Source organism: Triticum urartu, chromosome 2A (genome assembly GCF_056163025.1).
Source record: "Triticum urartu cultivar PI428250 chromosome 2A, HENAU_Tu73, whole genome shotgun sequence".
NCBI lineage: Eukaryota > Viridiplantae > Streptophyta > Magnoliopsida > Poales > Poaceae > Triticum > Triticum urartu.
Window position 1 is genome coordinate 622,362,892 of NC_141874.1, and position 15,605 is coordinate 622,378,496.

The 15,605-nt window shown below is 44.5% G+C and overlaps 1 protein-coding gene across 2 annotated transcripts; it reads right to left on the reverse strand.

Annotated features, from left to right (window-relative positions):
• Positions 1 to 313: 313 nt before the first annotated feature.
• Positions 314 to 4,608, reverse strand: LOC125539260 (GATA transcription factor 26). 2 transcript variants are annotated; one of them, XM_087544604.1, is made up of 6 exons: positions 4,126 to 4,608; positions 2,718 to 3,071; positions 1,623 to 2,049; positions 1,432 to 1,471; positions 1,127 to 1,244; positions 314 to 965 (listed from the first exon to the last, which is right to left on the reverse strand). In XM_087544604.1, the coding sequence occupies exons 1-6, from the start codon at positions 4,163 to 4,165 to the stop codon at positions 652 to 654; spliced, it is 1,293 nt and encodes a 430-aa protein (XP_087400730.1). In that variant the 5' UTR covers positions 4,166 to 4,608; the 3' UTR covers positions 314 to 651. The 2 variants fall into 2 exon arrangements, with proteins under 2 accessions (XP_087400730.1, XP_087400729.1); XM_087544603.1 differs by having other exon boundaries at positions 1,399 to 1,471; positions 4,126 to 4,602.
• Positions 4,609 to 15,605: the final 10,997 nt, after the last annotated feature.

Here is a 15,605-nt window from a genome sequence, read left to right on the forward strand (position 1 = left end):
CTGACACATTCTTCAATTACTACTCTCACTAAGAACAGAAGCACAAACAGATATTAGATCAGAACATAACAGAATATGTTGGAGCATTGTGATTTAAGAAGACTTGATATCATAGGTCACCTAAAGATCATGTACACCTGTACATGACACCTAGAGATCATGTACACCTGTACATATCATTTATCAATTATACCATCAATCATTCAGACATACCGTCTGAGATCAAGATGACCTGTCATTCCCTAAAAGAGGGGCCTGTTATCGAGACACCAACATGCTCAAGTGGGAAAATAAGTGAGCCAAGATAAGCAACTGGTTGAATCCCTGATATCATTTTCATTTTCCATTTCCCCCATGAAAGAGTTCTTCTATTTTCCACGGTGATATGAGTTATACTTTCTCCAAAAGCCCACGTGCTATGGAAACCAACACAAGCCTAGTCCAAAAGCACCGCTACAAATGTTAGCTGAACGGGCAATTTTGCCTCCGCGGCAGACGCACATTGTCAATGTAAATTGGGGCGATAACGACGGCACAAGCATGAACAAACCGCAGAAAGCCCTACCGGTGATCGGTAAATAAAGGTACCGTGATGATCCAGGAAACTAAGGGAAACTACCGCTACCGCCTGTTCCTAAGTTGGTCTCTGGTCTACGGTTGCTTGAGGCGCCCCTCGCCATCAGCAACCACGTCTGCTGAGGTGGAGCTGCGGGTTACTGAGCTAAGTTGAAATGGTTGGCAAAGAAGTTCTGCCTCTGGTTGCCGCGTATTGAGAGGAACCTCCAGCAGCAAGTCTTGATCAGAATTATCCATGTACTGCGGAGGGGCCAGCATGGATATTTTATCTGGGGGTAACATGAGTAAGTTAAATGGTGCTCCTCCAGATTTGGGCAAAAATGAACCTTTGAACTGAGGAGCCATAGCCACAGATTTGCAAACTTTTTTGGCAATCCTCATGGTTCCTTCTGCATGTTCACAAGCAAAAACAAATCAGAAAGCTTCTCCTTGTTATTCCCAATAAATCAAGGAAATGATGAAGTGTGAATTGAATACAGAGGACATTTTTCAGATGCTCACAACTAAAAACAATGTGCAAGTAGGAATCAGAGGAACTAAGATTGCTGACCTGGGCAGCTTTGCAACTGGCTTTCATGAGGCCTTTTGAGAGGCTTCATGGTGGATTTGGTAAGGTCTTTCAAAGCACTGGTATTTTCATTTCCTCCTGTTTCCTTAGTGCCTTCTCCCTAAAAATAAGAGAAACAAACACTTAATCATGTACACAACAAAGGTTGGAAGTTCATAACAGTGTACCCAGTGAAGAGAAAAGCACCAAGGCAGAATTGGCTAAGGAAAAATGGATAGAAGGAAGGGGCAATGAGATCATCATAGACTTGATACCTCTAAAGCTACTGAAACTAAAGTTGAACCTACATTTTCCAGGGTATGCTGCTTTGAGTAATGAAGTTTACCCCTGCAAAAGAGGTATAAAAAAAACCTTAGCTTCTTGATTTTCACCACAATAGCTTCTCTGACTAATAGAATGCAGAACTGTAGATAGCATTATCATGTAGTATCTGTATAGGAAACCAATGCACAATACTACTAATAGAAGTGTAGAATACCTTTTAGCAATTTCGTGTGTATGCACCGGAAACCAGTTTGGCTTCTCAGGAGAAGCATTTGAATTACTTGCCCCCTTGCTTTCACTATGCACAACAAACGAGGCAGTCCCTGAATAGGATTCACTTGTAAGGTATGATTTATTATCTGCAGGAACAGAGTTTGCTTCTGAATCTTCCTCCGCTGATTTTGAGTTTGAACTTCTCAGAAGCATACTTCCATAACCAATCTCAAAGGAATCCACAGGAGTTGCACTGTGGTAAATTAGATCTTCCTCCGAGGATCCAGAAAGGTAAGATAACTGCTCTTCGTGCATTATACAATGAAGATCTTTGACAAGCATATCCACGGATGAAGACTTGGTCCGAGTGACACAGCTTCTCTTTTTTGATGGTACCAATGACTCCCAAGCATGCGATTGCGCTGAACCTGAATTCAAAAGATCAGAGAACCATCATTAACATAACTAACTTTAGTTACACAAAAAACAAGAAAGAAAGCAATTATGGGTTACAAATATAAATATTGGTAATGTAAATTGAGCTGACGGTATCACAAAGTATTATAGCTTTTTTTATGTTGATTATTGTATTTAATCGAGTTCATGTGTGGTAAAGGAAGACACTGATACGATGTTTGAAGCATTGATTTTAGGGTCGTCATTTGAATACAATATATGGACAATGATTTATCAATCACTATAAGTTCTTGAGAAATGATGATGCAGGATTACAAAGTAAGCACCAGTGAAGTGGGGTTGCTGAAGTATGTTTCAGTACTTTCAGTAAGTTTGATGAAAACAAGTACCTGCTCTGCATTATACACAGTTACTAGCACATACTCGTGCAAGGGTAGTACTACAAGAACCAACCTATAGATGTTTACAACAAGTCTTAGGGGAGATTAGATATAACATTGCAGACCAACATTTAAGTGTGTATTTCTGACCATCCATCTCAAGCTTCAAGTTCCATGTTTCTACGTTAATTGTTTCAATTGAACATAGTCATATAACCCATGGCACTCAACAAGACTGTGAAGAACATAAAAAATTTCTTATTTAGCAGCAACACATTAGGAAATTAGAGATTACTGACCAGTCATTTCACTAGCATCAGCAGAACCATATGGGGCACAACTCTCTGAATATGATAGTGCCGATCCAGAACTAGATCGACTTGGGTCGGCATCCCCCATCTTCCAGAAGTTTTGATCAGAAAATGCTCCATTCTCCCTTATGCTGTGGCTTGGCCTTTTCTTTAGCTGCCTCTGTTCCTTTAGCCTCAATGTCGGCGGCTTCAGCTTGCTAACTCTAGGTTGATCAGCATCGATATCATCACGAGAATGCATTGGTGTGTAATTCTCCAATGAACCCTTTGTTCTCCATCTCGAGCCACATGCATTGCAGAGCACTGGCTTATGTGTTGGCCCATTTCGCCAAAGTGGGGTGCCTGTTTCAGTATTTGCCATATATAAGAATAAATGCAGTACAAAATCGATATGCAAGAATGTATGCGGTATTGCAGGTGCTTATTAGCAGCGTGTCCGTCACGAGATTGTATCAGAATTTTGACAAAAAAATTGTCTTTGCTATCACAAGAGATGGTGGTATCAAGGAATGCAGCACAGAAGAACACTTAGAAACTATACATTTTTCAAGAATGTGTCTTTGAGACAACAATTAGTAATCAGTCACATACATGGTCAACTGCATATTCCAGATTTGTTTTCAGTGGTTAGTACTAGAATGTAATTATTCATTCGCTACCATACCAAATGAGGCATACCAAACGCAGATTATTAGTGAAACTGAGCTGCTTGCTTCAGTAAGAGCTAAAGAGCTACTGACTGTATGATGCCACAGATGTTAAAGCAAAAGAGAGAACTGATCTGCGTATATTACACAAAGCAGCAAATGCCTTCCACAAAATTAAGCATTTATGTAGTTGCAGCAGCTCAGGAACTCTAAATGTTTGTTTGGCAAAAGCAGATGGCTCTTGTCTTCTTGTATAAAAGGAGTGTGAGCTGCATCTAGTTGCTCATTGTCTGCACAGGTGTTCTAAGAAGTATCCCCTACACAATCATAGTCAAACAATTTGTCTGTTTGAATCATAGTCAAACAAAATTCTGAATATCTGCCAAGATGAGGTGATTCGTTCCTCATGTTCAGAATTTCGCATCCAAAGGCCTCCGAGACCTCAACCCAATCCAAGCAGGCCCAGAGCTCTATCCCAAACACCTCAGGTGGTTCGACAGATTGCAGCTAACATCTACCAAACCGCAAACGAACAGCAGTCAACAAAGAACACGCGAGATTAGGAACGGGAGCCCAGGGGCCCCGAAAGATTTCTTCCGAGACCCGGTCCCCAGATGCATAATTCGGAGAAATCAACGCCCATGACACCCAGCCGCGGAGGAACAAGGGGATAACAACAGGTGTAAAATAAGCAAGAAAAAAAAACAGGAAGCATAAAAAAATCGGTGAGCCGAAGAACAGGAGCTCACTCGTGACGCCGCAATGGCAGCAAGGACCTTCCTTTCCCATGCCTCCTCCTCCCCTCGCCCCCCACGAACAAACGAGGAAGAACCGGAGGAATTTCCAAGCAGAGAAACACGGAAAACAGAGCGGAAAAGGAGCAGTTCTCCTGTGGAAATACTACTACCAAGTAATTCGCGAGCAGAAAAAGGGGGAGGGGGGAATCAAGGGGCGGTTCTTGGGTGGTGTATGAATCTGTTCAGGCCCGGAGGGGAGTCGTGGGAACAATTCCGCAGCCCATGTGAAGTCGGAGAAGGCTTGCTCGGTAGGTGCTGTTCTTTCTTTCTTTCTTTCTTCCTCTCTGTTCTTTATTTCCTTTTCCTTCTGGTCTGTATCCAGTCTTTTGGCGAGAGGGTGAGGAGAGAGAGGGGGGAGGGGGGCGGAGAGGGGAAAGGGATTGGAGAAATAATGGAGGAAGGGAATGCAGCAGCGGAAGCGTGAGATTAGAGAAGGCCGGGTGAGTGAGTCTTTGGGTGAAAGGCGTTTGGGGGGAGGAATCCAAAAGAATTTTATTTTAGTATGGTTTAAAAAGCTGTGGGTTCTCAGTAATGACGCAGCCAAGCAACTAGGAATTGGCCAAAGTTGGACAAGGAGAGGAGGTAGGGGTAGAGATATGGTAGAGGCCAAAGCTTCTTTTATAGTACTCTGTCTTTCAGCCTTTGGGGCTTTCTTTGTTACTATGATCTAATTTAATTTCATTGGTACTATGATCATGTGGTGTGGACTAAGTGGAAGTAGGGGGATATTTGAAGAACTTATTGGTCAATTTGCTTACCTTTAAAGGCCCTCCATTTCTGGTGCCATTGGAAGAATCTTTTCCTTGGCTCCTTTGCATTTTTGCCCCTTTAAGAGATAACACATGTTCTGTTCACCCATGCACGTCTAGAGCAATGAATATGCCATGAAAGCACGGCCAAATGGGTCATTTTTACGTTAAAGCCGGCACAGGAAATAAAGGAGATCAATTTTGATTTGATTGAAATGATGCTTCTAAGCACGGTGCATGTTCCTTTTTTTTGCTAGAAAAACACAGCATAACTTGGTGCATAGCTTAGATGCATATATTAGCTATGTGTGGTTTTGTATTGGATAAATATAACTCTCTCCACTAAATGAAAAGCAACGGTTGTGCAATAGCGCAAGAGAACATATATCGTCGCACGGAAGAATAGGAAACACGTATCACCAAAAAGCGCGGGAAAATGTATGTACTTTTTGAATGCAGTACTAACTAACAAATTGTGATTTGAAGCGCCATAAGATACAGAGACTTGTCGGCACCCCAACCCCCCCCCCCCCCCTCCTCCCCGCACGCGCACGCACAACCCTACCCCCGATATGGATCCATAAGTCGTCAGAGAGCATGGCATTCTGAATTGGGTGCCCAACTTTTTTGTGGGCCGTTCCCTCAAGAGCGTAGTCGATGCGGAGTGAATGGGGTGCCATTTCCTCGTCGACAACCGGGAACAAGGGTATAGTCGAAAGACATCCCGGCCCAACCACTATTTTTCATGTGATTTTAGTAGCTTTAGTGAAGGATTAACATGTGTTTTTTGATTTTGGGTGACCTAAAGCCCACACCGCCCCAGGCCTATCTTCGTCGTGGGGGTGGGGGCTCTCTAGAAAAACGATGGATATTGGGAGAATACGGAAGGTGAATCTTTAAAAAAACAAGACATAACTTTCGTGCTAGTTGCAAACATTGAGGACGGGACGCGACTCGTGACCGTTAGGGTTACCAATTGTCCGACGTCTTTCATTGTACGTTGGGGATTTTTAGGATCTTATCTCTTCATTGGGCTGATGAATATGCTCTAGATTCTCCTTTTTGTTAATAATATATGTGAGAAAAAATGTCTTAGTAAGTATGCTAGGTTTATTCTTTCTATCACACGTATTCTAGGCTAATGTGAACACATACCCAATTTTTATAATCTTTGGTTCAGTTTAGCAGTTAATTTTTGTGTCATTCTCTAAACTTAGTTATCGCATAGAGATCACAAAGATAGTAGCACATATCCACAATTATTATTCCAAGGGAAAAAAAGTCAAGAACAGAAAAATGGTGATACCCTGGCCACCATCATCATTTCTCATCTACTAAAAAAACATTTCCATTAAATACATTGGCATAATTCCCTTTCAACGGCTTAGCGTATTAACGCTGGTTTGGTGGGAACATGCAACAAGGATACACATGGTTGAAGCAAACATGCTGAGTGCGGCGAATCTACACCCGGGCTCAGCTGCACCCCCGCTCACGGAAAAAATCAAAACAAATACAAAAAAAATTCAAAAAATTCCAAATTTTTTGTGTGTGATAGATAATTAGATGCGTGAGGTTCGCTGAAAAATTCAACTCGTTTGGACATTTGAGCAAGTCTGTGCAAAAAAGACAAAATCGGGGTCTGTAAAAAAGTTTACTGTTCATGAGCTGTTTTGACCCGATTTGTCTTTTTTGCCGAGACCTACTCAGATATCCAAATAAATTGAAATTTGGAGCGGGCCTCACGCATCAAATTATCTACCACACAAAAAAATTGAATTTTTTTGAATTTTTTTAGTATTTGTTTTGAATTTTTTTCTGACCGGGAGCAGCTGAGCCCGGGCTCCAGGATGAATTATCGCAAACATGCTTTACTAGTTTATTCTCAAATGACAACCTTTTTTTTGCGGGTGTATTCTCAAATGACAACTACGTACACGGGATCCTCATATATCTTGCTGCATACAGTAATAGTACTATCTTTCTCTAGATCTTTTCTTTAAAAAAAATCTAGATCGCAGGTCATGTAGTAAAAACTTGCCCTTTTTACCCCCGGGTAAGTGTGGATATCTACCGTTCAACATGACTGGATCCAGCAGAGATATCGGTACTCTGCACTTTGCAACACAGGGACATAAAAAGACACCACATGTACTTATTTTCTTTTCTTTTTTGGGAAAAATACCCAAGGACATAGGAGTATATTAAACAAAACCGGCGTTTTACAAGAACTCGCTCCCGAAATTACCAAATTACAACGGGCGGGCAATAGCGCTGTATTTAAATCCAGCGATGACACAATGGCCACGATGGGGACAAACGTGGGTTGCATCAGAAATCGCGACCTTTTCCGCCGGAACGGAAATGGCGACATGTTTTCACATGTCAGGGGAAATTAGGAGATGTTTAAAAGCATGCTCCTCTATCTTTTTTTTCCCTCTCTTTTCGGGGGTCATGGTCGTCTATCTCGTGCTGGCGTTGCTGTGCTCGAATGCCGGAGCAGGGGGGAAAGTTCGGTCACGGTGGCCACGCTATGTGGTGTGGTGTGGTGCCAAATCTATACGGTTGCAAACCAATTGCCATTACTATCACCTTGTAAAAAAATGCCCATCAAGTGGGGCTTAGGATAAGAGTAGATGGATTTGCAGTACTAGTACTAGTAGTACTAGAGTAGCACAAGTTTGCAACGCCGCATTAAGTTCCTTCCCTAGAGTGCTACGAGTAGTACATGTTGATTATGGAAGAGCACTATGTCATGGGCTGTTTATTAGCCCCGTTCCCCACGAATTCCGTAAAATTTTAAGTACCACTAGTACTGGTAGTAATTTGACGAAGGATCGATTTGATCTGTTAATTACGGTTCCAGTACAGTCCATCTGGGCGTGCTTTTTATTTTGAGTGGGTCCATCTGGGTGTGCTGAGGGCAGATGGACCGTGGAAGGGACCGGGAGACGGTGACAGACAGAAGGGAGAACAAGAGATAATGGTACAGCCAGGGAATATTTGGATGGGGTAATATATTCGTGTGTTGTGTTGACCTAACATAACAGGGCAAGGCCAGGGAAGGAGCCGTGCCCTTCCTTTCCGTTCCCTCGAGATAGATAGGCTTTCTTTTGGATTGGATACGCAGGCGGTATTCATTTGTTTTGTTTTGTTTTTTCTCCTGTGGAGCACAGCGGAGATGCCCATCCATCGGTGGTGCCGTGCCACTGCCAACGCACCCGCTCGTCCGTCATCTCTCGTCCCCGGCCCAACCCCACGGCAGCAGCAGCACACTGGCACGCGACCGACGCGAGGTCGATCGCGACCGAAATACACCGTCACATCCCCCGTGCTTTGCTTTGCTTTCCCTCTGTGCTTGTGCCTAATCCCATCGGAACTGTTCATTCGGTTCTGCACGGCACTCGGAGCGTGGGCCTGTGCTCTATTCGTTCATTACAGTAGCCAAGAACAAATCCTGCACAACCATATTTGTACTCCATTTGCAACCTCAATTTGCTGCTTTGCAGGCAAATTTCATAATGCCTCCTAGAATTTTGAGCCTAACTTTGACGATAATTTTGACGGATAGAAATAAGCCACTTTGGAAAACGGTAATCCATGGGTGGTAGTTGTAACAAATACTAAGGCTGGTTGTAACGGGGAGTATCATATACTAGTATCATGCATATGATACTAGTCTATGATACTACATCTCTAATGAATAGTATCATATATTAGTATCATTGATGACTACATTTATTGTCATGCATGACACAAAATAGCACATCATTTAATATGATACGGTATCATGATATGATACTCAAGTCTCTCTTTCTTCATTTAATTCTATGCCACCTCATCCAAATTGCTTAGTTGACATGTATGATACTAACTATGATACTCTCACTACGGGCAGCCTAAGGCTGATTGTAATGGTAGTATTATAGCTAGTATCATGCATGCCAACTAGGCAATTTTGATGAGATGTTATAGCATTAAATGAAGAAAGAGAGGGTGTAGTATCATATCATGATACCGTATCATAATAAATGCTATGTTACTTTGTGTCATGCATGGCAATAAATAGAGTACTACATGATATTAATATATAATACTATGCATTAGGGAGGTAGTATCATACACTAGTATCATATGCATGATACTAGTATATGATATTTCCCATTACAACCAGCCTAAAAGCAAAGTTTTCCCTCAAAATAACTACTCCTCCGTCTAGGTGTACTATAAGTCATTTTAATTTGTGCATCGCGATCAAGACGGAGGGGAAAACGAGGTAACTCGAAATAACTGCATGTCATGTTTGGTAGTCTCAAGTCATTAAAAACATGCACGACCCACTTGATTGATATACCGTGTCCAAGTGTTTTGAGATTATTTGATTTTCGTAAGATGACTTTCACATCTAAACAGAAGGAATAGAAGAAGTTGTAGAGTGCAAAGACATGTCAAGATTCGGTGATCAAAAGATAATGACCACTGCTGCTTGTGCATAGCTGGTTGATTGAGCGGTGAGATAGCAGTACTAGCAATTAGTAAATGCAAAATACGAGAAAAGGATGCTCAAGTATTCATGAGCTAATAAAATGACTAGAAGAATGCCCGTGCGTTGTAACGGGTCACATTAACTTTAAGAGTTTAATATTAATTATATTAATATTACATTTAATATTCTCATACATATTAAGTGACATTGACGATTCTTTTGCCATCAAATTCTCACATATGTAATGCAGTAAAGCATATAAAAGTGATGACGCCGCTGATGAGATTTTGGCGATTATATGTAAAATAATCAAGCGGTGCTAGCTCAATTTTAGTGCCAATCAGCCTAGCCTAGCCGATATATTTAGATCAGGTTCAGCACCCCCGCATCGACATCGCTGTCGTCTTCCTCAACTTTGGGCCACCGCGACATTGTCGTTCGATCCACGCCGCCCCGAGCTCTCATGTCTTCCCCTAGGGCGCCATTGACATCGCCATGATCTTCTCTTGCATTTCCCCTATTTCCCCTCTCGTTTGCTCTCGTTAGGTATTTCGCCGTGGCTGAGAACCGCCGTGCGCCATGGCCATTGCAGTGGTAGCTACCGAGCTCCTCGGATTGACCCCGTGGCACATGCCTGCTCCTATGCACGCCCATGTCCGAGCCTGCCGCTGTTCTTCCGCGCCCGCGGGGCCACTCCCTCTCCATGCCCACGCCCGTGCTACACCGCGTCGGTCGCTCCCGCCGCTGCCGTCGCGCTTGCCGCAGCCACCGCGCCACTGTGCCCCGCGCGACACACACCCTGCCCGCGCGCCACACTCTCGCTGGCTGCGCTCGCCCCGTCTGCTGCCGCCTATCCCTTCGCTCGCCCCGCTGTCGTGCCGCCTCCAATCGTGGCCATCGTCTGCCGGCCGCCCCCTCAGCCACGCCGGCCGCATCTCTGCCCTCCACCGTCGGCCGCTCACCTCGCCTGCTGCGTGCTGCTATGCGCTGCTCTACCGCTGGTACGCTGCTGTGCCATGCCCTCGACACCGTCGTGGACAAATGTGGCGGAGGGATTGTTAATGGAGTACGAGAAGGAGGTGGCGGAGAGGCAGGAGGTCTGGGGTGGTGTCACCTGGCTGTGGTGGAGGTGTTTATGCGAGAAGGAGCCGGAGTAGAAGGAGAGGTCACAATTGGAAAGAATCGCAAAAAAAATCATAACCCGGAGATCTCATTCCAAAAAATGGTAATATCGATGGAGGGGTGATTTCCTTCAATAGATGAAAAACATAGGAAATATTGGTTGTTATCAAGGAAAGGTAAAAAATTAGAAAAGTTAGGATCTTTGAACTGATTTATATGCAAATGGGGTTTTATTGTTTGGTAACGTGATATCATATCAGTACCTGCCCGTTTGTGACGTGTTTGATTAGAAAAGTTTGCGAATGTTAAGAAACTATTTATTGGGAGGAAAGTTGTGACATGCCTGTTATTTGTTTCCTAAAACAAATTTCACTAATAAGAGAAATCGATTGATTTAGATAAGTTAGAAAAGTTAGATTAAAATGTATTATTTGTTTTCCGAAAATCTGTTATTTGTTTCCTAACACAAATTGAACCAATAAAAGGAATCAATAGATTTGCATAATTTAAAAAAGTCAGATCTGTGATTGGTTATACGTTAGGAAATTCTGGTTATAATAAAGAGTGGAGAGAAAAATAAACCGATGGACCAGGGTGGAAGGGGGTGGTGGGAGGAGGGACGAAAAAATCAGCAAAAATAAACCGCGAAGACTATTCACCAACTCGTTCATTAAGAATAGAGATACAGCAAAATATAGTATGGTAGAGCACATACTCCTACTATCCAGAGCAGAGAGTTACAACGACGTCACACCACGAAACTGAGTTACCACGCCGTTTTACAGTTCAAAAGGAGAAAAACTTGGGCATTTTCTGCTCGCAAGCGGCTGATAATGCAACGTCTCAACCATATAAAGCAGGAAAACGTCATTTCCTTGCGTATAAGCCACGAGCGAGATGGCATCCCTCCTTCCCCGCGTGAGCCAGAAAATCGGTGTTGACCTCAAGTGGCAGCATCCCATGTACGATGTACCCCTGCACTTACCAACTACAGTACTGTTCTTCCCCATTTCAGCACGAAATGGCATGCATTAGTTTTGCAACAGCAGTTGCATATCAGTGTACGATGTGCATATGTCACGGTCATTCGGTACTGTATATAGCTGGTGGATTCTCCGGTAGTACACGTCCGGGACGGTGAAGTAACAGCAGCATTGGCGTGCTAGCGTCTGGTCAGATTTTTTGCTGGGAGTCTTTTTCGAGAGAGAACTTTTTTGCTTCGGGTTGGAGGCTGATGCCTGATGATAATGGCCACAGGAGTTGAGTTGTTTCATGTGATTTAGGTCTGGGTTAGTTGGCCTTTGTACATCATGACCACATTCCTCGTGGCACTAGCATGCATGGCCCTTGCGGATCACCCAAGAGATATGCATCGATGAACCAGGACTGCGTTTTAGAGCATCTACAGTAGAACTCTTAAATCCGCCTTGGCTATCCGGCCACCTTTTTTCGATCCAGACGGATGCCTCAAACGGGCCTCAAATATCTGGACTGGCTGGCACCCCCATATCTAGCCTAAAAATGGGGCGGATATGAGGGCGCCCGGACACGCCCGTCACGTCGGACCCGGCTCATGTTGGTCCATCCGACCCCACTTATATTCGTCTCCATCCGCTCGCTGGAACAAACCCTAGCCACTTCACTCCCCTGCGCCACCCGAGCTCACCTATTGTGGTTTTCAGCCTTCTCCACCATGGCAGGCAGCGGATCGGACTCCGACCAGTCTGGACCCATCGACTGGGGTGTCATCCCGTGTGGGTTGGAGGAGGAAATGACAGTCCGCATTGCACTCCGCCACTCCCGGGAGGACAGCGCCCAACCGCGGACGGATCCGTCCGCCGCGACGCCATAGCATCGACTCACCGGGCGCTCGGGTCCTCTGGTGTTGGATCCTCGCGGTCCCGACCGGAACAACTCTCCTTCCCCATCATAGGTCGGGCAGAGTATGAGTCCCATCGAGAACGGGCAACCCGCCGTGGGAAGGATCGGATAAGGGCCGCCGATGCCCGTACCGCGGCGGAAATGACGGCGGCTGATGCGGAGGCACAGGTGGCCGCAAAGGACGAAGGCATCCGCGCCCGAATTGTGAAGAAACTGTAGCAGAGGAATACATGCGCCCTTGCCCGAGAGCAGAATCAGGCGGTCCGTGTCATGGCCGGACTGCCACAGAAAAAGGAGAAGGAGGACATTGACGGCGAGGATAGCTCTGACGATGAGCAGATGGTCCGGTAGCGATGGTCCAATACGTCGAGCTTTGGCATGAACTTCACCGCATCTCCCACCCAGTTGCCCCAGACGAGCTCCATTGGCATTGGACCCTCACCGAGTAGTATTCGTCCAAGTCGTGCTACGACACATTATTCCTTGGCTATACTTCGCCCCCCCATTAGCGGCTCGTCGATGCGTGTGAAGATTTTCATTTGGCCTAACCTACAGAACATATTTCGGACAGGGGACAGCCTCGGGCATAGAGGGTTTCTTCATGCAGATCTTGTCCTTGTTGGTTGCTTGTTCTCCAAAAAGATTTTGCACAAGGTCCTTTTTGGTGGCATGCTACCGTTGATCTTTCCCGACCCGACCTATCATTCCAGTACTGGTGGGAGACCACTTGTGATCTTGCTCCCTCTGCAACATGTAAGGGACTATATTCCTTCCTACTATTGACTGCCCGATGGATTTGGAAGCATCAGAATGGGTGCGTCTATGATGGACAATGATACATCTCCAACACATCTATAATTTTTTATTGTTAAATGCTATTATATTATCACTTTTGTATGCTTTATATGCCATTTTATATTATTTTTCCGGACTAACGCATTAATTTAGTGCCCAGTGCCAGTTCTAGTTTTTGCTTGTTTTTTGGTTTTCCGGAAAAGCCATAGCTACACAAGTCCAAACATGATGAAACTTTTCGATGATTTTTTTGGAGAATAAGAGACCCCATAAGCTTCCGGGAGGACGAGAAGATCCACGAGGGCCCCACAAGCTAGGGGCGCGCTCTGGGGGGTAGGGCGTGCTACCCTGACTTGTGGACCCCACGTAGCTCCGTTTGCCTAAAACTTGGCCTATAAATTTCAACATATTTAGAAACCCTCGAAGTGAGACCCGAGACAATTGTATCGCCACCGCAAGCCTCTATTCTGAAGTGATCCCATATGAAGCCATGTTCCGGTACTCTGTTGGAGGGGGGAATCATTGGGGACACCATCTTCATCTACCTTGCTGCCTCCATGATGATGTGTGAGCAGTTCCTTCACAACCTATGGGTCCATAGTAGTAGTAACTAGATGGTTCAGTCTCTTTCTCTTTTGACCTTCAATGCAATGATCTCTAAGATCCATCTGATGTAATCTTTTACGTTGTGTTTGTTGGGATCCGATGAATATGGGTTTATGATCATATTATTTACTGAATTATTTTGAATCTCTTGAGGTTTGTTTGCTGCACAATTTTATAGCTTTGTATTTCTCTCCGATCTATCCGTCTACTTTGGCCAAGTTTGATTGATTTTTCTTCAGCGGGAGAGGTACTTTGTGGTAGGTTCAATCTTGCGGCGACCTTGCCCAGTGAAAATAAAGGCAAAAACACGTATTTGTATTGTTGCTACTAAGGATAAAACAAAGGGGTTTGGTCATATTGACTGATCTTAGTTTGTCTACATTATGTCATCTTGATTAAAGTATTACTTTGTTCATCATGAACTTAATACTTTTAGATGCATGCTAGGTAGAGGTCTTGGGGGAGTAATAGTAGTAGATGCAGTTGGATTAACGACCTACTTATCATGGACATAATGCCTATGTAATGTTTATCCCATGAATGATCACAATTATAATTATGCTCAATTTTGTCAATTGCCCAACAGTAATTTGTTTGACTCGATTGCTATGCTTTTGAGAGCGATGCCACTCGTAAACCTATGGCCATGGGTCTATCTTCTGTCAATACTAAAGTCTCCACAATTGCTCTATTTATTTTCTCCTATTTTCTTTTGCTTTGCATATCACCATTTTCTTTTAAACTTGTGGTTGGCGGGAACAAGGGGAGTCACTAACCCCTTGCTTTTGTTGGGTGGAAGCAATTATTTTGTTTGTGTGTAGGTGCTATCAGAGTTGTTCGTGTGTTGATCCTATTGGTTCGATAAACCTTGGTTCTTAACTAAGGGAAATATTATTTGCTACTTGTCGGTGTCAAAACCGGCAAACCTCGGGGTAGGGGGTCCCGAGCTGTGGATCTCAGATCGGTGGTAACAGGAAGAAGGGAGACGATGTTTACCCAGGTTCGGGCCCTCTTGATGGAAGTAAAACCCTACGTCCCGCTCTTGTTTATATTGATGATGGTGTATTGAGTACAAGATTGATCTACCTCGAGATCATGAGTTGTGTTCTAACCCTAGGGCTAGGTGAATGTAATTTTGATTCCGTCCCCCCTATGGGCTAAACCCTCTGGCTTATATATACGCCAGGTAGGGCATCTAGGGTTACATAGTCGGTATCCATGGATGCATATGCACGCGACAGAAGATTCCTTAGAGTATACGTCAAGTCTTCGGCAGATTTAGTCTTGATCACGCCCCAAGTGTGTAGCTTTTGGAGTCCTCCTTAACAAGAATGAGGGCCCACCGGCCCAGCCTGAGGACTATGGGCCGACTTTGTTAGCACCCCCTAGTCTAGGACACCGTCAGTAGCCCCTGAAATGGTCCTCGATGCCGAGGATGACGCCCTTGGACTTCGGCTCCGGAGTCTTTGGCTCAATAGGCAAGCTCCTGCATATTATACCTTAGCTCAGCCTCCAAAGTCTTTGGTATGGTCGACGATTTAACTCAGGGCCCGGTCCCACCACATGGCTCCCAGTCCCTAACCTTGACCACCGTGCCTCGTAGGGAATCGAGACACTTTATGGCGAGACATCGAAGCATCGGTTTCTTTCCCCTTTATTTACAAGCAGGCTGCCCAGGTTCACGACACAATGCATCCTATCCCCCTTGTTGGGGATATAACCCCGTGGTGTGACCAGCCCAGGAGGGGCCGGGTTACATTGTTGGCGACTCAATACTGAAAGCCTAAATAGGC

What these genes read in the sequence shown, in the direction of transcription:
- LOC125539260 (XM_087544603.1), bottom strand. Translation starts at nt 4,165, where the DNA reads ATGGGAAAGGAAGGTCCTTGCTGCCATTGCGGCGTCACGA. An exon ending in CTGCCATTGCGGCGTCACGA is followed by an intron (nt 3,072 to 4,125) that starts GTGAGCTCCTGT and finishes ATACTGAAACAG; the next exon opens with GCACCCCACTTTGGCGAAAT. An exon ending in ACACACGAAATTGCTAAAAG is followed by an intron (nt 1,472 to 1,622) that starts GTATTCTACACT and finishes CCTCTTTTGCAG; the next exon opens with GGGTAAACTTCATTACTCAA.